The 22,676-nt window shown below is 48.6% G+C and overlaps 1 protein-coding gene across 4 annotated transcripts in view; it reads right to left on the reverse strand.

Moving 5' to 3' along the window:
* Positions 1-6,103: 6,103 nt before the first annotated feature.
* SMC4 (structural maintenance of chromosomes 4) overlaps positions 6,104-22,676 on the reverse strand; it is a 28,381-nt gene continuing 11,808 nt past the window's right edge. For all 4 annotated transcript variants that reach the window (XM_059855849.1, XM_059855846.1, XM_059855848.1 and 1 more), the window contains exons 6-24: positions 18,284-18,448; positions 16,858-16,985; positions 16,501-16,641; positions 15,634-15,784; positions 15,164-15,328; positions 14,198-14,431; positions 13,466-13,651; positions 12,849-13,010; positions 12,474-12,699; positions 12,297-12,376; positions 11,539-11,691; positions 11,308-11,434; positions 10,283-10,472; positions 9,661-9,805; positions 8,907-9,080; positions 8,318-8,500; positions 7,535-7,767; positions 6,969-7,152; positions 6,104-6,419 (exon numbers count right to left, since the gene is read on the reverse strand). In XM_059855849.1, the coding sequence (XP_059711832.1) occupies positions 6,231-6,419; positions 6,969-7,152; positions 7,535-7,767; positions 8,318-8,500; positions 8,907-9,080; positions 9,661-9,805; positions 10,283-10,472; positions 11,308-11,434; positions 11,539-11,691; positions 12,297-12,376; positions 12,474-12,699; positions 12,849-13,010; positions 13,466-13,651; positions 14,198-14,431; positions 15,164-15,328; positions 15,634-15,784; positions 16,501-16,641; positions 16,858-16,985; positions 18,284-18,448 (3,216 nt within the window). In that variant the 3' untranslated portion in view covers positions 6,104-6,230. The remainder of the gene's footprint in view (positions 6,420-6,968; positions 7,153-7,534; positions 7,768-8,317; positions 8,501-8,906; positions 9,081-9,660; positions 9,806-10,282; positions 10,473-11,307; positions 11,435-11,538; positions 11,692-12,296; positions 12,377-12,473; positions 12,700-12,848; positions 13,011-13,465; positions 13,652-14,197; positions 14,432-15,163; positions 15,329-15,633; positions 15,785-16,500; positions 16,642-16,857; positions 16,986-18,283; positions 18,449-22,676) is intronic.

Below are 22,676 nucleotides of genomic sequence, written 5' to 3' on the forward strand. Positions count from 1 at the left end.
GGTGTGCCCCAAAGCTGAGGAAGACTTTTCCTTGTCATTAAAATGTCAATACTTTCAATTTTAAATTTCTATAAAGCACTAAAAGCTGCTCTTACTAGAAAAGGACCAATTTTGGGAAACTTTAAATGCCAGTTATTGGTAAATGTGTTGCAGGAGTTTTGTAATTTGATGGAAAGGCAGGTGAGGGTCAGACTCTATCAGCAGTACAGACCGTGGGTTTGATCACTGATTTAATTCCTGGGGTGGCAGTTTGCACTTGAAATGCTGCTGCTTCTTGAATTCTGCATTTAGGTACATCAAACAGATGAAAACCAACAGATGTTCTTACTCTCAGTGTTGTGAATTATTGTCAAAAACTCCCTTATTTCCTGCTCCTAGTTTTCCCTCTAAGGTTTTCCTCGTGTGTTGGGCAGTTTGTGATTAGAGCTTGAGGGGGTTTATTATTTGAAATGTAATTCTTGCTGTTTCCCAGATATTTGTACAATATTCTCTAGACACTAGTTTAAAGACATGATTAAGTAAGTTTGGAATGATGGTGCATTATTATTTACATCACAACATTCAATGAGTTTCTCTTCCAAATTCACTTTGTAACAGCTGAGAGTAACTTCAGTGAACTGTAAATTAATAGAGAATAATGTGCAATATGAGAAAAGCCTTCACTGGGTGCTTCTCTGGTCCTGCCCACCCTCCCAGGGCGGAATTCCTTCCCAAATCCCACCCAGCCCAGCCCTGTGTCCCGGCACGACCTGAAAACCTCTCAGCTGTCTTCGGCAGCCAAGGCAGATAAATGAGCTTCAAAGAAAAGACGAAATAATTTAAATTTCCGCGGCCAGCAGCTGGCACAAGCTGCGGTTCCGTGCCTCCCGTCTTCCACCTTCAGGGTGAATTTTTCCGCGGGTTGTGGAGAGGAAGGAGGTTGAGGTGCCGGACACAGAGCGGGGATGAACGCGCGGCTCCCGCTCCGTGTCCCTCCTGCCCCGCAGCGGGCTCAGCTCCGCTCTTCCATCCCCGGAGCCGCGGAGCGAGCTCAGCTCCGCTCTTCCATCCCCTCCGTGTCCCTCCTGCCCCGCAGTGGGCTCAGCTCCGCTCTTCCATCCCCTGAGCCCCGCAGCGGGCTCAGCTCCGCTCTTCCATCCCCGGAGCCCCGCAGCGGGCTCAGCTCCGCTCTTCCATCCCCTCCGTGTCCCTCCTGCCCCGGAGCGGGCTCAGCTCCGCTCTTCCACCCCCTGAGCCCCGCAGTGGGCTCAGCTCCGCTCTTCCATCCCCTGAGCCCCGCAGCGGGCTCAGCTCCGCTCTTCCATCCCCGGAGCCCCGCAGCGGGCTCAGCTCCGCTCTTCCATCCCCTCCGTGTCCCTCCTGCCCCGGAGCGGGCTCAGCTCCGCTCTTCCATCCCCTCTGTGTCCCTCCTGCCTCCGAGCGGGGTCAGCTCCGCTCTTCCATCCCCTCCCTGTCCCTCCTGCCCCGCAGCGGGGTCAGCTCCGCTCTTCCACGCCCGGAGCCCCGGAGAGGGATCCTCCCCGCTATTCCACCCCCCGAGCCCCGCAGCGATTCCTCCCCGCCGAGCTCCGCCACCGCAGCGCCACGAACCGCGCTCCTGCCGGCCGAGGGAGGAGCTGACCCCTGCGGCCCCGGCCCTGCCCTCCCTCCGTCCCTTCCCTCAGTTCCGTCGCTGCTCTCCCTCCCTTCCCTCCCTCGGCTCCATCCCCTCCCTCAGCTCCGCCCGTTCCCGCCCCCGCTCCCGCCATTGCCGTTTGAGGGCCGCGGCCGTTACCGAGCGGGGCCCGGAGCGGCTCCATCGCCGAGCGGAGCTCCCTGGGAGCGGCTCCATCGCCGGGCGAGCTGATCAAGAGGGGCCCGGAGCGGCTCCATCGCCGGGCGGAGCTCCCAGAGCGGCTCCATCGCCGAGCAGAGGAGCCCGGAGCAGCTCCATCGCCCAGCGGCGCTCCCAGAGCCGCTCCATCGCCGGGCGGAGCTCCCCGGGAGGGCCCAGGCGGGTGCTGAGGGTCCCCGCTGCCTGAGGGGCCCGGCCCGGTGAGCGCCGCCCTCCCGGGACCCCGCGGGGTCGGGGCCGCTTTTCTCGTGTTTCAGCTCCTTCCTTTCGCTGGGACTCGCGGGTTCAGGTGCGGATCCCTTTCGCTGGGACTCGCGGGTTCATGTGCGGATCCCTTTCCCAGCCCCTCGTGCAGGGACGGCGCCCATCGGTGCCGTGTCCGCAGCTGCCCGGGACAGGTCGAGGTGAGCTCCTCGCTCTGGCCCCGCTGCCCGGGCTGTGCCGTACAGGACAGGTAAATGCTCGTGGCCAGAACCTTTGACAGAGTTAAAGGGATGGAGAGTCAGTCTTGGCAGTAGAATCGAAAGGTAGAGGGGGATATAGGATCATTAAATACCCTGAGGGTATTGGAAGGGACCCACAAGGATCCTGGCCCTGCTTTCTTGAAGTTTGGTGTTAAAATTGCCAGCACAGTTCCTTTTGTAAATGTCTGGATTGAAGTGAGGCCTGTACCAGTGTGAAACATCTCTGAGGTGGAGGCAGAGTAGGAAAGTTGAGTGAAAATTGCTGTGGATTTCTTACAAGCCAAGTCTGGCACTGAATTCCTCCTGGCATTAAGGAGCAGAGAACATCCCTGCCTTGGTTTGTGCTCAGCAGTGTCACAGTCCTGCAGGAGGGAGCAGCGGGAGCCTGGCAGCTCTCCTTCCTAGGCAGCTTTGCCCTTGCAATGGGCTGTCACAGCCATTTTCCAATGCCAAATTCACCTTTTGATCCCCTCACAGCAGAATGGGGCTGGGATTGTGCTATAAAGCAGTTATTTATCTACCTGCACACTGATGGCTGCTGTATTCCACAGCAGTGGGGATGCTGTGGCAGATAAAGCCAGCGTTTCCCAGCTTCTTGCTTTTTTTTCCCCTGGAAAGCTTTTTTGTTCTCTGCTGAACTCCGTGGTGTCTTCTCTGTCCTTTCCCTTGTGTTCCCAGTCTGTTTCCAGTCTGTTCAATCCAGCCTGCAGGTGGAAATAAATCACTGAACATTTCCTCCGTGCTGCTGCCACTGTCGGATGAAACTGAATTTCAGGATTTCCACTTTTACTTTGGAACAAAGTGAGAAAACACTGGGGGCTCATAGCAAACCTGAGCATTCCAGATCTTGTTTGGACACGAAGGAGTAACAAATGAGGAGCCCCAGTGCTGCTCCACACTCTGGAGGTGCCCGGAGCAGGGTCTCCCTCTGAGCCCTGCCCGGAGCTCAGCCCAAGGCGCTGCTCCAGGCTGGGCCTGGGAGCTGCCCGGGAACCAGGGGAGTGTTCTGGGCAATGGCACTGGCATCTCCTGGGCTGGGTCCTGAAACCCTGGGGCAGGGCAGCTCCTGTGCTGGGGAAACATTCCTCCTGCAGCTCTGAGGGCAATCCTGACACAGCCAAGAGACGTTTTGTAAAGGTTTTCCTTTGCTTTTCTGCCAGCAAACAACTCCTTGGCAGTCAGATTTGTTTTCTCTTGCCCTTTCCACAGCTCAGGTAAGGTGGATGTGTGTTCTTTAGGAAAGAATTTCCCTCCTGTACCAGCGTGGGAGCCCTGGGTGCTGATCCTGAGCTTTTCCTCTTTCCTTCCTCTCCTTCAAAGCTGGAACTCCTGCTGCCATAGATAAAACATCACGGTTGATCCTTCGGCCTCATTTCACCTCAGTTTCAGCCCAGGGGTTGAGTCAGCAGCCCAGGCTGCCCTCCTGACCAACCCCAGCCTGGCTAAGCCAGTGAGATAAGCCAGGCTTATTTCTGTGCCAGCAGCACAGGCTGCTCAGAGCTGATTTAACTCCCACAGCAGGGTCTGGCTGTTCAGTCCTGCCTTCCCTCAGCCTGCAGAGCTCAGGTTAGACCCTGAAGTGATGGGCCTTGATCCTAAACGCTCTGACAGTTTCTTTCTTCATTGTAGCAAAGTCCACAGAGCTGATGAAGGGGGAGGAAAGTGTGGCACAGAGAAGGAAAATTGGTACCAATTTCTCCATTTTTAGCAGAAGGAAAACCAGGATCATAATTTATTATGGAAACACGTTTTAGTGTTACTGTTACTTGGGACTTTGCAGTGGGATTTCAATCAGCTGGGAAACAGAACAAAGCAACGTTGCAGAGAGTGGAAAGTGAGAGTTAATTTTTCAGTTTGGTGCTTAAAGTAACCCAGGAGTAATTCCGGATGTGGTGGTGTCTGTGAGGGCTGCTGAGTTGGACTTTCTGTGCCAGAGCCTTGAGGGAACTTCTCCATGTGACTCTTTAATGCACTTATGACTATTTAATGTTACAAAAGTAACACTTGAAATGAATGGAGAAGAAATTCTGTGCTTCTGTTCACATTGAAAATGTTACTCCTGGTGGGAGAAAATTTCCATAGCTCTGAGGTTATTTAGAAATTCTGGTTCTGGCTTTTGCCACGCTGCTGCTGTTTCCCACTGTAACCAGTATCTGGTGGCAGACTGCTGCTTTTCCCTGATTTTTAAGGGTTGGCTATGGATGATATGGATGTGGTTGGGTGAATGCTCCGAGTGCAGCTTGGGATTGGGGTTTTGAACTTGGTTTCCCCCCAAGTGCCGAGGCAGGGAATTCCCACTCAGATGTGTGTTCTGTGTGTGTGTGTGTGTGTGTCCCCGCAGGCCGTGGAGCGGCTGGAGGAGGAGCTCACCTGTCCCAGCTGCTGAGACAGCTCCTGGGAGCTCGCACGGCTCCTGCGGGCTGCAGGGCTCCTGTGCCCGCAGGAGGAGGGGCCGGGACGTGCAGGGCACCGCGGGCACCCCGTCCCTGAGCGCCGACAGAGCCAGGGAGGCTTCGGGGCACTCCTGGGGCAGCTGAGGGACCCGTCCCGCTCCGGGAGGCTGCGGCGGCAGCCTCGGTGCCAAAGTGCCCTGCAGGGTGACAGGGCAGCTGTGCTGCAGGGTGACAGGGCAGCTGTGCTGCAGGGTGACAGGACAGCTGTGCTGCAGGGTGACAGGGCAGCTGTGCTGCAGTATTTTAAGAACCCTGGTGGTACCCTGGAGCACAAGCTCTGCTGAGCGCACTGGATGAACTCGACAGCCACATTAAATATGATCCCCTCATGGAGGAGGTGGAACACCTGAAGCTAGAAGAGAGTGAGCTAAAGGAGCCTCACTCGGCTCTTCAGAAGGAGGAGTCCCTGCAGCTTTTCCTGGAGAAGATGAAGGAGCTGCAGCTCTGGCTCCACATGCTCAGACTGAGGCAACTCCCGGAGCCTGAACCTCTGGAGATCCATCCTGGGATGGAGAAGGTGCTGCAGGACACGTGGTCTGCAATTGAAATCAGGCAGGTGCACGAGATCCACACCCCAAAGCTACACCTGGCTCACAAAAGCCAACAGCAGCATCTGCACTCCGGGCTGCTGTTCCTGAACCTCAGGCTCTTCTGCTGATCCTGATTTCACCTGTGTCGTTATGGCACAAGGAACTCTCATCTGGCACTATCCTGGGAATTCCTGCTGTGGATTTATCAGGATATTCCTGCACCTAGCTGCAGGCCAGAGTGCAGGAGCTGTGCCACTCCTCTGGGCTACCCTTGGAGCTGTGCAGGAGAACCCTTCCTGACTCCTTGGATTAGACTCATGCAGCAATCCAGCGTTATTTTCAATTTCTACTTTAAAGCTGGATTGTTAAAGCTCTACACTTGTTCTGTTTCTGTATCCTTCCTTTTCTGTATTGCCTGGATTTCCTCTGAACTAAGTCCTGATCCCCTTCAGGTGAGGAGAGGCGAGCTTTGCCTTGATCCACAACTGTGGAATTTGGTCCTTAACATCCTCCTGGAATTCTCTGCCAGGGATCAGGGGCACTGCTGAGCTTCTCCTGCTGGAATTCTCTGCCAGGGATCAGGGGCACTGCTGAGCTTCCCCTGCTGGAATTCTCTGCCAGGGATCAGGGGCACTGCTGAGCTTCTCCCATAACTCTTGGCAGTTTTGCATTATAGTCAATGACACTGATTCCATAATTTGCTGTCTGTGCCTTGGGTGCTGCCCCTGCCCAACCTGATGCATTCTTTCTTTTCATCAATTTACATCTCCCTTTCCTCAATTTTTACATGACATTCAAAAACTGGAATTTATCGATGCTGGGTTTATATTAACAAGATCAAATTTTTACAACATTTATTTAGAATTTACAAAACAAAACGAAGTCTATGATACAAAACGAGATCAGACAAAAATAAACAGCAGCCATGGGGCTGGAAGTTGCTTCCTCCCTATCTCTGGGCTACACTGCACTCAGCAAGACCAAGTTCCTCCAGTCCTTTCAAAGGCAGGATTTTGGGGTTGGTGGCCACATTTTTGGTGGTGTTCTGGGTTTTAAAAATCCCAATTAATCTGTCTGCAATCTCAAACATGTTGTTCCGCAGGCTGATGATGATGAACTGGGCGTTTTTGGTTTGTTCCTGAAACAGAAGGGATTTGTGTTAGTGCTCAGCATTCCCCAAATCCCCTCTGTCCTGGTGTGGCACACAAAGCCACGTTTAAAACTGCAGCTGCAGGCAGGGAACTTCCAAGTGCTTCCCTAATCTGAAGTAGCTGCCCCTAATCTTTGTCAGTTAATGATAACTCTGAATATTCAATGTTTAATTACCTGAACTGGAGCCCTGTAAGGGGTTTGCTTTGATTAAATATGCTGAGGGCAGAAGTCTTAAAGGCATGAAAAAAGTTAATTACTGCTAATTAAGATATAGATCAAAGACACTGATGGGAATGACATGGAAGTGTAAATCCAAGGAACCTTGGGAAATGAGGAGCTTGGAGACATCAGTACCAGATAAAGTTGTGTATTCTGCCAGCAGCTGATGGTTTTGGGGGAAGTCTGTGTGTTCCAGGGAAGCAGTAAAACTGCAGCAGCCCAGACCTCACATCTGCCTGTGAGTGTGTGTTTGTCCCTTCTGGAGGAGGAGGGTCCCTCCCAGGAACTCACTGATGTACAAGGCCAGAGAACTCACATAGATGTACAAGGCCACGATGGAGACGTTCTTGAAGTCGAGGGCGGCGTCGATCTCGTCCATGAAGTACAGCGGGGTGGGTTTGTAGTGGTGCAGGGCAAACACCAGCGCCAGCGAGCTCAGCGTCTTCTCTCCCCCCGACAGGTTGAAGATTTTCTTCCAGCTCTTCTTGGGAGGCCGGACACTGGAACAGAGCAAGAGGTGGGGCTCTCAGGAATGCTGATCCTGCCTGAGCTCAGCTGGGTAACAGGGGCTGTGCCTGCCTTTCCCAGCTCTTGGATTTCTCCTGGGAGCATTCCTGCCATCATTCCCTAAGCAGAATGAAGTGGCCTGGGAATTAAGAAGTGCTGGGAAATTAGTTCAAAGCTTTCCAAGTGCTTTAGTTCCTGATTTCTCCAGGAGAAAGAAAGGACTCTGAGAGCTAAAAACTTGTGGTTTTTGTCATTACTAGCCCACACTGAGCCTGTCTTGGTTCACTGGTGATCAGTGAGCATTTTCTTTAAAAACAGGTTGAAAAAGGGACTATGATGATTAAAAATTAATGGAATATAAAGTATTTTAAAAACCTGAACATGATTCCCTCTGAGAAGGGATCCAGACTGTCCACAAGCTCCAGCTCAGCATCCCCTCCCAGCGTGAGCATCTGGTAGTTCTCCTTCAGCTTGTTGGTGATGACATTAAATCCTGCCATGAATTCGTTCAGCCTCTGTTTCCTCAGCTCTTCAAAGGCCTCTCTGAATCTGTCCCTCTCGCTGCTGATGTTGTCCAGTTCTTCCACGTGCTTCAGGTACAGCTCTTCCTGCAGGGGAAAACAGCCAAACCCAAGAGCACTCAGTGCAGCTGCAGTTTCGAGTTTAAACCTAAACACTTTTCCTACCATTTGAACATTCCTTTTCCCCAGCTTGGCTAACAGCCCTGAAACAAAACCCCCAAATTGTCTCTCTTTTCCCATCTCTGCTGCTGAGGGAAAACAAAAAACCAAACCTGTGTCAAAATAAAAAATACTTCCTCTGTTGAATGGTTCAGTGTTACTGATGTGAGGAGGGAAAAATCAATCCGGGTACTGTGTGTCTGTCCTGGCTGTGAAGACTTGACTCTGTTAAATAAACATTCCCAGGAGAATCATGGAATTACTTAGGTTGGAAAAGACTTCTAGATCACCCAGGAAGTTGTTGTCACCTGACTCTGATGGTGTGGCAAACAAAAGGCACGGGGAAGCTCCCAGAAACAACTGTCACCTTGGCTAAGGAGCTGCTAACGACAGGAACTGGCAGATTCCAGGTTTCCGAAAGGAAGGAGAGGGATCAGGCCAGGGCAGGGCTGTCCCCCCGGGATCCCCGGGGCTGTACCTTGCGCCTGTACTCGGCGATGGCGCCCAGGTTGGGGCGGAGCTGGTGGCACTGGGCCTCCAGCAGCGCGATTCTCTTGCTGAGCACGTCGGGCTCCTGCAGCGCCTCCAGCTCCTCCTCGCTCAGCGCCCGCAGCTGCTCGGGGGCCTCGCCCTCGATGGCGTGCAGGGACAGCTTGGAGATCTGCAGAGCAAACACACACCTGGAGCTGTTGCTAAAGGAGTTTTTTCTGGGCTAGTACAGGGAAGCTTCTAATCTCCAAATGCTCCAAGATTCTTCCCACAGGTCCCTTTAAAATAGGGAGTGAAAAAGAATAAATTCCCTTTATGCTATTATCCTGCTCCTGCATTTACAGCAATAAGCATCCAAGGGGATATCAATGAGTTCATCCTGTGAGATCCACAGAGCAGCTGGGGCTGCCCCTGGATCCCTGGAAGTGCCCAAGGCCAGGACAGGGCTTGGAGCAACCTGGGACAGTGGAAAGTGTCCCTGAGGGACATCCTCATCTGGATGAGCTTTAAGGTCCCTCCCAACCCAAAGCATTCCACAATTCCCTGATCTAAGTTTATGGAACAAAACCATTTCCTACCTCTTTCTGCCAGTATTTAACCTTTCCCTGGTGGGTGGAAATGTGGCTGTCAATTTGTTCAATTTTCAGCTTGATGCTCAGAGCTTCACTTTGAAGGGCATGTTCAGCATCCCGAATAGTTTTAATCTCCTGGAGTAAATTCTTCTGCTCCTCCTGCAATGCTGGCAAAGCTTCCTGAATAGAAAAATGGCAAATGCCCCCAAAAAGGGCATTAATCAATTACCTACAAAAATGCTGCCCCTTTTTTGGGTGAAAAGTCTGTTTTCACTTAATTTATTCACGGCTATGGATGGAAACAAATAAATATTCTTGGATTTATAACTGATCCCTGAACTCTGGAATGACTGAGAAAATGCTGCAGTTTGTATTTCCATTCCAGATCTGGATCAAACGGGTCCTACACTCATTTTTAGCTAATTAGAGAAAGATAAAATCTTCGATTTTTGGAAAGTATTTCAGCCATCCTGATTTTCCCTCTCTCACAGAAATCTAGATGGGAAACTAAAATCCCACATAACTGGAAAAGTTTTATGTTTAAGCAACTTTTAAACCCACTAATTTCTTTGGGGAGACCTGGTGTAAGTTTCTTCCTGAACTGGGTCAGGATAAATTTCCAGGTGAATATAAAAAATGGAAATACACCATTACCACAGCCTGGCTGCTCTGCAGAGAGAATGGGATATCAGTGGGACACAGGGAGGATTTAACTCCTCTCCCAGATTTCCCTGGGGCCCAGAGTGGTCCCAGCACTCACCTCAGCCTGCTTGCACTCGTTCATCACCTCGGTGGCTTTGTCCTCCAGCGCTGTCATCTCTGCTGTCAGTTTCTTCATTTCCTTCTCATTTTCTTCAATCTCCTTCTCCGTGCGCTGCAGAGCCTCCTCGGATTTCTTCAGGTTCCTGCCCAGGGACAGGGAGCTTTGTGCACCTCACAGAAAATAATCCAGGAGCACAATCTCACTGGCAACAAGGAGCAAGTGCTGCTTTAGGCACCAACTCCCACGCTCCAGAGGGATCCAAGGAAAACAAAGCTGTCTTCCTCAGCAGCCAGACCTCAGTAAATGACTTCGTTTCTTCTTTCACAGTTTGGAATCTCTGTGGAGTGGTGAGCTCCCATAAAAAATAGATCCCATTTTATTTCCTGACAGAGCTCCTAAATAAAATCAGTCCCTTCAGATTCAAACTGCTCCAGCACATCCAATCAAGTGCTATTTTGGACTTTATCCTGAATATTACAGTTTAGGCAATATTAAAGAAATAATTCAGGCAAATACTAGAGAAATGCTTATTAAATGTGACTTTTAAACTATTAGAAACAACAAAATTTGACTTCCCTTTCCCTCCCTGAGCCCCACGTAGCACAGACACGTGCTGTACCTGTCTGCAGTCTTGGCTGCCACCTGGGCCTTGGTGATGGCTGAGCAACATTCATCTATTTCCTTGTCAATCTTATCAATTTTGTCCTGCTGAGCCTTCAGTTTCTGGTTGTTGGTGTCCATGATGAGCTGGTGCAGCCGTTTCACCTCCTCCTCCATCTTCCCTGCCTTCTGAGCCACGCGCTCATAATCTGTGTGGGGCAAAGGGAGTCAGGGCCCTGTGCCAGCCTGGGCCTGCTCACGGGCACCAGGATGAAGGGTAAAACAATGGAAGTGATTTCAGGTGGAAGCTCTGCTCTGCTCCTCTGTTGAGAAGTGCACGTATTCTCCATGCTGTGACAAATGATGGGTTTAACTGTGACAAACTTCAGAACACACCCACTCCTTTCTGCCACTGCTCTACCAAAGCTCTCCTGCCACAAAACCCACTCAACACGGATTACTCACTGAACACAGAGTCCTTCAACACAGGAGGTGATGCACTGCAACTTACTCCAAGCTCATTGTTTGAATTTAATTAATGGGAAGATTCTCAAAAGGTAAATTTTTAAGAACTGGCCACCAGCATTTCCCAGGAGCTGGTGTGAATGTGTGGTTCCTGCCCCTCCTGAACAGGATCACTGCACAAAAGGGAAGTGTTCCTACAAACAATATAGGGATTTATTTTAAAGACTCATGGAGAGCCTGGCAAAAACCTTCACTTGCTTTTTATATCATTGCCTCTGCATTAACAGTTCTTACCCCTAATTAAACTAAGTTTCCCTATGAATGTATGATACAACCACAAAAATCTAAGCAAAGAAACAAAATACTGAAATTCATGTTTACTTTAGCTTGGCTAAAACATGAACTTGAGCAGTTGCAAAGAAAAGGGGTTTTACTTTCTGATCTCTAGAAACGCCTTAGGAAAACGAGGTCCCAAACCAAGACAGGGAACTGAAGCACAAACCCAAACCCATTCCTTCCTCTATTGCTAAAACAGATTACTACATCTTTTATCTCAAATCCCCTCTCCACAAAATGTACCTTTTTTATAACCATCAAGGACTTTTTCCAACTCCTTCTGTTTGGTTTTGTCTGGAGCAGCAGCGACGACGTTGGCTTCGAGTTCCTTGATTTGATTTTTGAGATCAATTTCTTGCTCAGAAAATCCCTGCAGAGAACACAAAAGTGGGCTGGAATCCTGTCCTGGGAAACGCCTTGAGAGCAGCCAGGCCTGTGTGGGGCTGAGGCTGGCAAGTGCTCAGGGGTTCTCACCTGGATACTCGCTGAGTATTTCTCCGAGGTGTTCCTCATCTCCTGGACGTCCTGCTGCAGTTTCCTTATGGCTTCCTCAAGCTGGGATTTCTCCTCCTCGCACTGCACGGCTCTTTTGGAATCCCTCTGCAGCTGGGATTCCATCTTTCTGATCTACACACAATGACAGGATTATTTACTGATGGCACCATGACAAAACCAAGCCAGGGCTCATTCCTGTGGAGTAAAACCTTCAGCTTGGGGAGCCTGAGTGCTGGGAACATCAGCTGTGCCAGTGAGAAACAAGAGGAGCAGCTGCAGATTAAAACCTAAATGGCATTCAGAAGGAAAAGCAAACTGCATCCTGCTCTGCCACAATGGTGTCCAAGCTATCAACGGGAGCACTGAGAGACTGAATTCAGTCATGGGCTGGGCTGTGAACAAACACAGAATCCCTGAGGCTGGAAAAGCCCTCCAGGACCAGAGTCCACCCTGTGCCTGGTCACCACCTTGTCCCCAACCCAGAGCACTGAGTGCCACCTCCAGGGATGGGGACTCCAAACCTCCCCGGGCAGCCCCTGCCAGTGACAACCCTTTTATCCCTGATGCACTTCAAAGCATTCTAACCTCTGCTAACATTGGGAATTTTGTCTTTGTAACCCTTTCTGATTATCTTCCATCCCAGACTGCTCCTGCTCACAGTGCTTTGAAAGGCACGTGTGTCAGAACTGTCCAAATGAAGGAATTCTGCTGCAATTCCATTTCCATGACGTACCCACCTCTTCTTCTGAGATATCCAGCATGACTGAGGAGCCCATTCTGCCCTTCATGACCTTTCCTCCCCCACCAGTCATGGTTCCTACAGAAAAAGGGATGAAAAGAGCTCAGAGAACTCCTTGGGCTGTGATATCACCCACAAAGTGCTTCCAGTGGAGCTCCAGCTGGGGCTGCAGTACCTGACACCTCGATGATTTGTCCTTGCAGGGTGACCACCCTCCACCTTTTCTCCTTTTGGAATGCTATTCTGGTGGCTTCTTCCAGGTTTTTGGCCACCAGAGTGTCCCTGAGAGCGAAGTAGAACGCCAGGCGAACCTTGGGGTCCTCCACCTTCACCAGGTCAAAGAGCCGTGGCACGTTCTCAGGAGTTGGGATCTGCTGCATTTTCTTTTCCCACACAGCCATCTACATCCACAGAGGAAATCCAGGAATCAATCTTTGGGATGAATGCTGAGGTCATCCTGTTATTCTATGGCATGTTAAGGCTTCAAAACAAATGGAATTAGATTGCAATTAACACTAAAATGGTTTGTTTCCCCAAGGGTGGGACTCACCTTGTCCAGGGCTATAAAGGTGGCAACTCCAATCCCTCCAGCCTTCAGGAAGTTCACACAGGCCTGGGCAGTGTCAATGGTGTCCACAACAATGTGGTCCAAGGCTCCACACGCAGAGGAAATGGCCACGTCGTACTTGTCTTCGATGGCTCCCAGGTCTCCCTGAGGGTGGAGGGACGAGGGGCAAACACTGATTAGTTGGCACCTGAGCTGCTCTTTGAGTTCTGTCCCAGCAAATCCACGAATGCACTTCTTATAATCTGAATAAACTGATTTTTCTGAAGCAGAGATAATTCTCCTTGGACAAAAAAACTGCAGAATACAAAACCAGCACTTTTACAATTACACTGATGTGCACCAGGAATGAAAAACTCAGCTCTGAATTTTCAGAACTTTAAACCAATATTGCTTGGAAAGAACTGAAAAATGTTTGATTTTACAGCAAGTCCAAGGGATTTACAGCTCTACACTCCAAACTCCTAATGCCAGGGAAGCAAAGCATCCCTCTCCAAACTCCTAATGCCAGGGAAGTGAGGCATCCCACATTTCATCACAGGAACACCACTCAGCTCCTCCAAAGTTCAACACTAGAATTCTAACAGCCTTCCAACACTTACCAGCCTTCCATAGAGGCCAGGAATATTCCCACATTTCTTCTGCTGGAGCAGAGCCTCGAGCACTTTTCCTCGGCTGCGACTCTGTGCTAAAGAACTTTTGGCTTCCTCTACTTTTCGGCGCAGGTTTCGCACGAGATCCTTGGCCCCGGATTCTTCCCTTCCCAGCTTCTCCAGAGCCTTCTCTTTCTGGGGGTTCAAAGACATTGGCTCAGTCTCCCAAAATCTACTGGATTCAGGGGCCTTCAATGCATGGCTTTGCTCTTTGGAGAATGATTAAGGAGCAGGAAATGAAATTCAAAGAATGGTTTGGGTTGGGAGGGACATTAAATCCCACCCAGTGCCACCCCTGCCATGGCAGGGACACCTCCCACTGTCCCAGGCTGCTCCCAGCCCCAGTGTCCAGCCTGGCCTTGGGCACTGCCAGGGATCCAGGGGCAGCCACAGCTGCTCTGGGCACCTGTGCCAGGGCCTCAGCACCCTGAAAAAGGCTCAGGAATGCAGCCACATCTCAGTGTCAAACTAAATCTGTTCCCTTGCAGGGATACGTAGGATTTAAGTTAAGTCAACGCTGGCATAACAAAATAAGTCTGAAATCCAGGATTTGCTCCACCAGCAAAGTGAGTATTAGAAAACAGTTTCTGGGTCATGGTTTATTTTCACCACAATTCTTGCCAAATTGAAGAGTGAGCCTTTGGTTTGTGTGTGACTCGAAATGGGAAAATCAAGTCTCACCTCCCTGAGCTGCTGCTCAGCCTGGGGTAATTTCCCAGCGATGTCTTTGATGGCAGCTTTCCTCTCCTTCAGGGTGTTGGAGGTGCTGCCCAGGGCCTCCTGGGCCTGGCTGAGCTGGGCCAGGGCAGAGTTGTACTTGCTCAGGTAGAGCTCCAGCTCTGACTGTGCTATCTCCATGTTGGAGCGGGTCTCGGTCACCTCCTTGCTGAACTCCATCAGCTCCTTCTCCTTGCCCTGTGGGAACAGCAGGGACAGCTCAGCCCCTCAGCTGGGCACAGGGGAACAGGACGTGGGACGGGCTTTTCCAGCCCTGGCAGCAGGAAACACTTCTGCTCTCTGGGAGAAGCAGCCTTTCTTCACTAACCAACATGAATGGCTGGGAATTTAACAAGGCTTTTCCTAATTATGAAGAATGTCAGGGAGTTATCACAGAGCATTTCCATACAAGCTTTGGATGGTTTTCTCAAAAGTGGGAGGAGCCCTACACATTGAGCTAAATTACAGCTCAAATCCATGGAGAATCCACCTTTTCAAGGACAGAAAACAACACTGCAATTTACAGGATAAATTTCCAGCCTCCAGGCACTGAACAAGACTACCAATAACCAAATGTTAAAGTAGTTTTCATTAATTCACAGACAGTGTGGGAAAGGCTGGGAACAGATCATTCCAGAATATCTTTATTTATTTAAGCTACACCATTGGCTTAAATGTTTTGGTGGCAGAAAATCAGAGTGTATTATTTATATTAAATCTAGGAATGAGTTGCTTGATGATGTTTGAGCACTCAAAAAGCAGCCGAGGGTTTAGCTGTAATTATTAATTTAAGATAATTCCCACCGAGGCTCCTCTGAACCACCACGAGGAGCAGTGGAATTGTCAATAAATGCACTTTACAATGCCTGGTGCTGGTTTCTTTCAGAAGAGGGAAGTTACAGCAGGTGGGTGATTCCTGCCTGTCCAAACCTCTTTTTCCTTCTGGATTCCCTTGGTCTCCTCCTGCAGGCTGGCCAGGACCTGCTTGAGCTTGGCCTCCTCCTTGTCCTTGTCCTTTGCCAGCAGCTCCCTCTTGGCCGTGGCCTCCTCGATGGCCTTGGAGCTCGTGGAGGGGACGTTCCTCAGCTCCTCCACCTGCACAGGAAAGGACCTTGAGCCTCCTCTGCCACTGGACAGGAATTCCTGAATCCCTCCTGCATCCAAAGGCAGCCCAGGAGCTCTCAGTGACCAAGGGGATGACACAGCTCCATGAATTAACTCCCCTCATGGAGTGATCACTGCAGTGAGTGATTAGCAAATGAAACCCTGGGCTGATTTAAGGGCTCAAATATCTAATTAAAACAATTCCAACCCCATTTCCCACCCTCTTTGTGCCCTTCCCATTTTCTCCACAATTTACTGCACTTTTCCAAGCCAATCCAGCTGATCCAACCCCCTACCTTTTCCTTGTCCTTTTGAAGCTGCTTCTCCAGTTTTTTAGCCTTGCTCTTGGCATGTTTGAGTTTCTCCCTCGTTTTCACATCCTGCAAATCCAACTGAGTGAATTTTTCTTTATTTTCCTCTATGAACTTTGTAATTTTATTGGATTTCCTGGAGGAAAAAAAGAAAAAAGAATTATTTCATATAGTATAAAAATAAGGCTTATGAAGGTTGCTTTATTAAGTCAACATGAAGAATTTAAGCTAATATTACTCAGGTTTTGTGATTAACAACATCCAATATTCACTATATTCCCAGTATCTTCCCTGGGAAAATGATGTTCCATCAGAAAAAGATCAACTACTCAAGTAAAGTTAAATATATTTTCAGAATTTTTCATTTTTTAATTGATAGAATTAATAATTCCCATCTCTCCCCAGTATTCCCTGAGGATGAGCAGGTCAGTATTGCAGCTGGATTGGGAATCAGAACCCAGGCAAAGAAATTTTAAGAAACACAATTTATGCATAAATGATTCATGAGGAAACCAGGGAAAAATTCCCAAATCTGTGTTCCTAAGCATTAGGGTTGTAAATCTAAAAAGCATTTACTAATTCTTTTTTGTACAGTCAATATAAAGAAATATTTTAAATCTATTAAAAAGATCAGACATTTCCTTATTGTAATTGTGAACCTTACCCAGAACCAAATCAAACCTATGTGAATTTGCTTTAATTTCTTTTTGTGCATTTAATTTATTTTTGTGCATTAATTAATTGCTTCTTTGTATATTTAGATGTACCAGAAGTGACTTTGGTCATCAGATAGTTTAATATTTTGGTGGGAAGCATGTAAAACACTGTACTACACATCCCTACAGTACTCACTTTTCAAGTTCTTTTAAAGCTTTATTCTTGGTTTTTGTTTCCTCTGCAAGTTTGCTGCTTTTCTCATTAATACTTTTAGTTTCTTCATTAATTTTCTCCTTCTGCATTTCCAGGTCATTTATTCGTTTCTTTAGGTCATGGCTAGGAAAATAAAACAATAAATCCTCACTTTTCTCCATCTTCACAATGAATCTCCAGTTCCAGTTCTCAGTGTAACAACAGAATTACGTAAAATATCAAAAATTAACAATAATTTGGAGTTAGAAAAGGAACATATTTCTAATTAGAGATACTGAAGCAAAGTTTAACAGCAGCCCCACCACATTAAAGCCAACCCAAACCCTGAGAATTCCTTACATGTAATATTGACTCATCTGGTTCTTTTCCTTAAATATTTGGTTTTCCAAGCGAAGGAACTCAATGGCTTTATTCTTGTCCTCTTCCAAGGCATCTTTTTCTTTCTCCACCAGTTTAACTCGATTTAACTGGAGAAAACAGATGGGCAGAGCTGAGGCAGGGCCAGCACTACAGGAGGAAACCATGAGGAGAAAATTCCAAACCCTTTGTAGGACATGAATCCTCTGGAAAAATGGTATCAGGAATTACCTCTGCAAGGCAATTTTATGGTAATTTCCTTTATCTCAGCTTTCTGACTAGCCATTTTAAATTTAATTCTGACAACTACAGGTGATGTTTATTTTTAAAACAAGTCTGCTACAGGATTTACCATGGACACATCAAGGAAAACAAACTGATTTTATTTAGAGCTTAGTCCTTTTAGCACTCAATACACCAATAAAATGTTACAAAAGCAGGATTTTTAGGGGCAGCAGTGATGCCTTGTGCAGGCTGCCCTGGAACAGGGGCTGGGCAGAGTCCCAGAATAAAGCAGGGATTGATTCCAAGGATCTCCTCCATGGACCCACCTGGGGCAGCACCAGAGCCCAGCCAGGGCTGCCCCCAAGATGACCCAAAATGGCCCCAAAATGCACGAGCGCTCCCGGGGTCTCTCCCTGGGATCAGCTCTGCTCCATTGGCACCTTGCAGTTCATTGTCCCAGCCCAGCTTTAGCCCAGGCACTCCCACCCTGCTTGTTTTTCTCTCTCCAGCCCACGGGGTTTGTGCTCCTGGGCTGAGATTTGGCTCATTTGTCCTTGGTGCCCAGCTGGAGCAGGAATTGTTTTGTCTCCCTGCTCTGTGCACAGAGCTCCCCAACACTTAACATGGAGCTCAGAACTGCACACTAAAGCAGCACAGAATGTGAAACACAGAAAAGCTCAAACCTGAGGCATCAGCAGTATTTCTGTGTCTTTTGAATTCCCCACAGGGCTGTGTGCAGAAATAGTGGGATTTGTTTGGGATGCCCCAGGAGTTCACAGAATTCCCAGAATCACTGGGTTGGAAGAGACCTTCAACACCATCAAGTCCAAGCCAGCCCCAGCACCTGAACTAAACCCTGGCACCCAGTGCCACATCCAGGCTTTGTTAAACACACCCAGGGATGGGGACTCCACCACCTCCCCAGGCAGCTATTCCAGTACTTTTTCACCCTTCCTGTAAAACTTTTTCCTGATATCCAGCCTCTGTGTCCCTTAAGACTGTGTGCTCTGGTTCTGTCAGTGCTGCCTGGAGAAAGAGCCCAACCCCACCTGGGCACAGGAACCTTTCAGGAGCCAGAGTGACGAGGTCACCCCGGAGTGTCCTTTTCTCCAGGCTCCCCCAGGGCCGCTCCCAGGGCCGGTTCCACCCCCAGGGCCGGTTCCACCCCCAGGGCCGCTCTCACCTTCTCGCCGCGGCGCTCGTTGAGCAGCTCCACCCTGCGGCACAGGGTGTGGATGGGCTCCTTGAGCCGCGCCGAGCCGATCAGATCCTCCAGGTACTCCAGCATCCCCTCGTCGTGCTCCGTCTGCCCCTTGGGCTTCATCATGGCAATCTGCTCCACCTCTCCCTTGGGAAACAAAAGTTGAGTGGGTCTTTTCTTAGTTTGGTTTTGTTTTTTTTCTGGGATGGGAAAAGTATTCTGAAAAAAATCTATGGAATGAGTATGAGATGTTATTAAAGAATAAAATAAGGCAGCAATTAAAATTATTCAAACTGGAATATCACAGAATCGTTAAGGTTGGAAAAGATCTCCAAGTCCAACCTTCACATTTATTTGGGGAAACAAAGATCAGAATGAAGAGAAATTTCCTCTCCAAGGTGAAGTGGAGCCACCCTTTAGGTCTGACTGTTCCTTCATTCTCTAAAGATTCAAAATGTGTTTCCACAACCTAAAAAAAGAAGAAGAGAATAAAGCAGGCCCTTGGCAAGAGAGTTTAATCAGGATAGAAGTCCCTGAAGGGTCTCTTTAGAAACAAAGTCCATCAAATCCTGGCTGATGGATGAACTGGAATTGGAATTAATTCAATTGAGGCTTCCGTGGTGGAGAAAAAAAGGATTCTTTAGGTATGAGGGTTCCTTTGTGTGATTCCCCTTTATGTACCACATTAAGTGATTCAGGTGGTATTAAAAATAATTTCAATTTTCAGAAATAAGATTTAGAAAGGATTAAACAGAGCCAGTGACAAGGACAGTTTGTTACTGACAAGACAAAAAACCCAAACCCAACTCTTATTTTTATTTCTTGCACCTCAAAAACCAAAACTCAATTTGCGAATAACTCCTGCTGGATTGCAAAAATCCCAATTTCCCATTTGCTCCCTCGCCACCAAAGTGTGGATTCTGTTCCCAAAGGTGCCTGTCAGCTCTTGGGGGAGGAAACTGTGCAACCTCCCCAATGATTCTGGGATTGTCAGAAGCCTTTCTCCTCTGGCATGAGAGCGTTTCCTCTGTTTACATCCATCCACGAGGAAACAATCACAGGAAAGATTGAACCCAGCACTGATCAGGACTGAGAGCTTTCTACACTGGCTTCACAGCCCTCACCTTCAGTGATGGAAATCACAAACCCACCTTGGATTCAACAGGGAAAAATGGCAACTATGGACAGCAAGCAATGAATCAAATTTTTATTATTTGGCTAAATAGAATTAACCACCCCTAACAAAGATGATGGTGCAGGTGTGGGGTCTCTCTGTAGCTCACTAATGTGAGTTCTTGAATTATTTTCTTATTGAGGGCAAAAATAAGCATATTTATAAATTATTATTTAAATAATAAGAGTATTAAGTATTATAATATTTATATTATTAATATATAAAGAAATCTGTTTAGTTCAACACAGATTTAAGAAACAAAAAGGCTTCCAGAGAAGAAATTAAAGGTTTCCTCGAATTGATAAAGGAGAGTGAAAAAGTTGTACCTGCTCTTCTTGACAATGATTAACAGAGCAAACAGATTTTACAACTGCTAAAACTCCATTTATGTGTTTCCTATTAATTACCAGCACTCATTACTTGATCCCTTATTGAACTGTGAATTTAGAAGCCCCAAACCTCCTCGCTCTCCATGAATGCTGAGCTGCCCCGAGGTTGTGAAAGTGAAAGCAAGGCGGGGCAGGCAGACATTAGTGGAGCACGGAGGGAAGGAGCTCGGGAGTTCCCCGAGCTGGCACCCCCAGCTGTGCCAAGGCTCCAGCAGAACCCCTGGAATTCTGCAGTTCCTCCGCTCAGGTGTCCTCCTGTGCCTCAGGGATTCAGGACAGGGAGCAATGTGTAAAGTAGAAAGGAAATGCAGGCTCTGCTCAGACAAAATGGATGTCAACACCCAGCCATGGGTGATGCCAACAAGGAACCAAACATCCACATGAGGGAAGAAATTCCTGGGAGAAAAAACCAGCCTTGGATCTGTGCTGAAGAAGCTGCAGGGTGCCTGAACAGTGACCTTCCAGTGCCTGAAGGAGCTGCAGGGAAGATGGAGAGACTGTTTATAAGGGCTGCAGGGACAGGACCCAGGGAGTGGCTCCCACTGCCAGAGGGCAGGGATGGATGGGAGATGGGGCAGGAATTGTTCCCTGGCAGTGCCCAAGGCCAGGCTGGACACTGGGGCTGGGAGCACCTGGGACAGTGGGAGGTGTCCCTGTCCAAGGCTGGGGTGGGGCTGGATGGGATTTAAGGTCCCTTCCCACCCAAGCCATGCCAGGATTCCACACTTCCATACCCTCCAAGCCCTCTGGGAAGGTTCTACTCTGTGCAAGAGCTCTGAATGGAATTACAAACCCAATTCCAGCTCCTGCAGCGTGTGGAGCCTTCCCCATCCTCGTGGATCCACGTGGCCAGCTGCAGCTCTGCACCATGCACACACAGCCCAGCAGCAGTGCAGCTCCCACAGAATTCCCCAGGGAACAACCACTGGGAGTCCTACACCACCACCTCACCTGGGGAAACATTCCCAAGGAATCAGCTGAGCCCTGGGGCAAATCAGGAGAAACCTGCCTGGAGATCAGGCTGCAAAATAAGGGAAGAGCCCTTCTCAGCTGGAAGTGGCTATTCTGGTGAAAAACATGAGGAATAAATTCCTGCAAATTGGAACCTCTGTTTCTTTGCACAGCTAAATAATTCACAGCTCTGATGTTTAAGATGCTTCCTCAATTTAAGAATTTAATTTTCTATTGTACCTAAGTAAAGAGGAAAAGTTTAAAAGAAGTTTCAGGACTGGCAGCACCAGCAGCACATTCCAGCACTGCCTTAAAACTCTGAATTTGCCCCCAACCACTGTTTTCTCTAAAAGCAGGAACACAGCTGATCCTCTCAGCACAGCTCTAACCTGAGCTTTCCTGGCACACATGGATTGGAATTTTTAACAGGGTTTTCCAACTGCCTGATAAAGGGAAGGTTGGACCTCCTCACGAGGCTTTTCCTGCACTTGTGGTCTAGACACAAGATCCTACAGAGGTAACTCCCATTTGCTGTGCTGTGTTCCAGAACGTTCCCTGTGGGACTGGGTCCTGTGCCCCAAAGCTGTGGAGTGTGTATGGCACCAAGTGCTGATCCCAGCAGGGATGCCAGCCCCCAGAGGTGTGACTGGGATTGTGGGGCACTGGGATAGTGCTGAACGGGAATGAGGCAGTTTTGGGATCCAGCACCACACCCCATCCTGAAATTCTGCTGTGGAAGAGACAGGGATGGCAAAAAGCCTCTGGCATTGAAAAGTTACTGACAGCAAGCTGAGAGCTCCTCATGAAGAGCAAACAGCAGGTTTTGGGTTGGAAGGGACCTTAAGGGACAATTCTCACTATCCCAGGGTGCCTTGGGCACTGCCAGGGATCCAAGGGCAGCCACAGCTGCTCTGGGAATCCCATCCCAGCCCTTCCCCACCCTCCCAGGCAAGAATTCCTCCCCAGAATCCCACCAGCCCTGCCCCAGGCAGGATGAGCTGGTTCTGGAGAACCTAGGAAGATGTTTGGTTTTGATTATTGCTTGCTCTGCTCATCCCTGAGTATTTGGGATAAAGCTTTGGGAAGGCAGCACCTTGAACACCCTGAGTTGTGTCTAAACTGCCACAGCAGCATTCCCAGAGCTCTCTGTCAATGTCCCACAGAATAATTATGGCACCAAGGAGGTAAAAACAGTTTTCCAGGATTTTGGAGTCTCAATTTCTGCTGCCTTCAGTTCAGCTTTAAACAGCTGAGAGCCTTGGGAAAGGCTGGGATTCAGAAGCTGGGGATGCACCGTGCCCGGGGCAGGAGCTCAGGGCAGTTGGGGTGGGTTTGGAGGGGAATTCTGTGCTGCACTTGTGCTGGTTTAGGTTTTGGGTTTGTTTTTTTTTTAAGGGAACTCTCCACCACTAATCAGAGATGGAGAAATGTGACATCTGACTGAAGGGAAAATCACAGTTGTGCTCAGAAGAAATGGCTTTAGAGAAAATATTTCCTGGAATTGCAACACTGTGGATCAGGAAAACCTTCCCTGGTTGGGGACAGGTCAAAATACATAAATGTGTTTCAAACTCCCATGAAACCACCAGAAAATTTAATGTATGACAGCTGTGACTATGCCACTTGGTATTTTTAGGAATATTTAGTACTTTTAAAATAATCTTTTGAAATTCAGAACAATATTTTAGCAATTTCACTGTGGCAGCAGCATATTCTTAAAATAGCAAAGCTTTTAAGGCTTTTTGAACCCCCATAAAAGGAAGTTTTCTTATTGAGACCAAAATCTTTTGACTCTCAGCAAACTTTACTGTAATCCAACCACAACACCTGTTCCAGCAGAATCCCGATTGTCCTGTAAATT

Source organism: Haemorhous mexicanus, chromosome 10 (genome assembly GCF_027477595.1).
Source record: "Haemorhous mexicanus isolate bHaeMex1 chromosome 10, bHaeMex1.pri, whole genome shotgun sequence".
Classification (NCBI taxonomy): Eukaryota; Metazoa; Chordata; class Aves; order Passeriformes; family Fringillidae; genus Haemorhous; species Haemorhous mexicanus.